Source organism: Cynara cardunculus, assembly GCF_001531365.2.
Source record: "Cynara cardunculus var. scolymus isolate 2C chromosome LG 8, CcrdV1, whole genome shotgun sequence".
NCBI classification, from domain to species: domain Eukaryota; kingdom Viridiplantae; phylum Streptophyta; class Magnoliopsida; order Asterales; family Asteraceae; genus Cynara; species Cynara cardunculus.
Genome location: NC_037535.1, coordinates 21,144,336 through 21,145,800, shown reverse-complemented (window position 1 = coordinate 21,145,800; position 1,465 = coordinate 21,144,336). Strand labels below are relative to the sequence as shown.

The window sequence follows — 1,465 nt, the reverse complement described above, 5'->3', positions numbered from 1 at the left end:
ATAAATTTATTACAACTCTTTTACATATAATTATACAAATGTTTGGTCTATATATATATATATATATATAGAGAGAGAGAGAGAGAGAGAGAGAGAGAGAGAGAGTGTGTGTTTGTTTCAAATACAACCCATTGCATTTGTACAACAAATACAACCCAATAAATTGAGATATTTATGAAAATGATGAGAATTCATTTATTATGATTTGAATATTTATGGAATATGAATATGGTTCATTAATTATGATCAATACTTTATATTAGGAAACAATTAAAACTTCTACAAAATCTAATATTAATAAAAATGAAATAAACGGTTGAGATTGAGTTGTATTGGTTGAACAAATGTCAAGGGTTGTATAATAACCGACCTCTGTATACATATATATGTGTGCGTATATATATATATATACCATCGTTCCATCTTTACATATATTTCTGTGAGTTCCCTATTTAGTTCATGTATGTATGTATATTATATATAGCTTTGTGGATGAAACACATATACAAGATTCAGCATGGCTAAAGCTGGGGTAAGTAATGATAATGAGAATCATAAAGTAGCAAAAGGAAAAGGGGTGATGATGAACGGTGAAGATGATGAAATGGATCATAAAAAGAGGAAACTTGAAACACGAGTATCTGCAGAAAGAGGAAGACGAAGAAAAATGTCAAATCTGTATGCCCATCTTCAGACCTTGCTCCCCAATCTCCCACCTCATCACCCTAAGGTACCATCCTTACACACACACACACACACACACACACACACACATATATATATATATATATACACACACACACACATAATTTTTCACGATCACTGAATACATTTTTTGTTTTTTGTTTTTTTATTTTAATGTATTTCAATTCTTGTTTGTTCATCGGTTTGTTATGTTTTTCTCTAAACATGGAGATGTTCTCAAGAAATCATAGGGGTTGTTTACCAAATGCTTACCTATCTACTTAAGTGTTTATCAAGTCACATTGTCTTACTAGATGAATATGATAAAAAACCAATAATCTTACCCGGTAAAAACGAGACAAGGACCAAGAGTCTTACCCGGTAAGACTCTTACCACGGTAAGCTCTTACTGGGTAAATTGTTGCATACGATTTCGTTTTGGTAAACAAAAATCAATGATAGTGTTAAACTTTACCGATAAACATCTACTGAGTAAGTGTTTGGCAAACGCTCACGTAATTCTTACATCTAGTAATTAGGCTTTTTAAGATTTCGTCCAAAATCAAAATAAGTTTATAAATTCTTTATTGCGAGATGTCGGCAAAGTAATTTTTCCATCTATTTATTAATAATTATTACATTAATTTTTCAATTTTGTTTTATTAAAATGTAATATTTATCAGATTTTAAAGGTCGATTTTTTGGTAGAATAAAGTAATCATTATTTGTTTATTTGATGGGTAAAATGTGAAATTATAAAAATTAAAAGATTTTATGTATA

The 1,465-nt window shown here is 29.4% G+C and overlaps 1 protein-coding gene across 1 annotated transcript in view; it reads left to right on the top strand.

Annotated features, from left to right (window-relative positions):
* The first annotated feature begins 517 nt into the window (after window positions 1-517).
* Window positions 518-1,465, top strand: part of LOC112516298 (transcription factor bHLH95-like) — a 6,287-nt gene continuing 5,339 nt past the window's right edge. Inside the window, exon 1 of the mRNA XM_025123315.1 lies at window positions 518-730. Within this exon, the coding sequence (XP_024979083.1) occupies window positions 518-730 (213 nt within the window). The remainder of the gene's footprint in view (window positions 731-1,465) is intronic.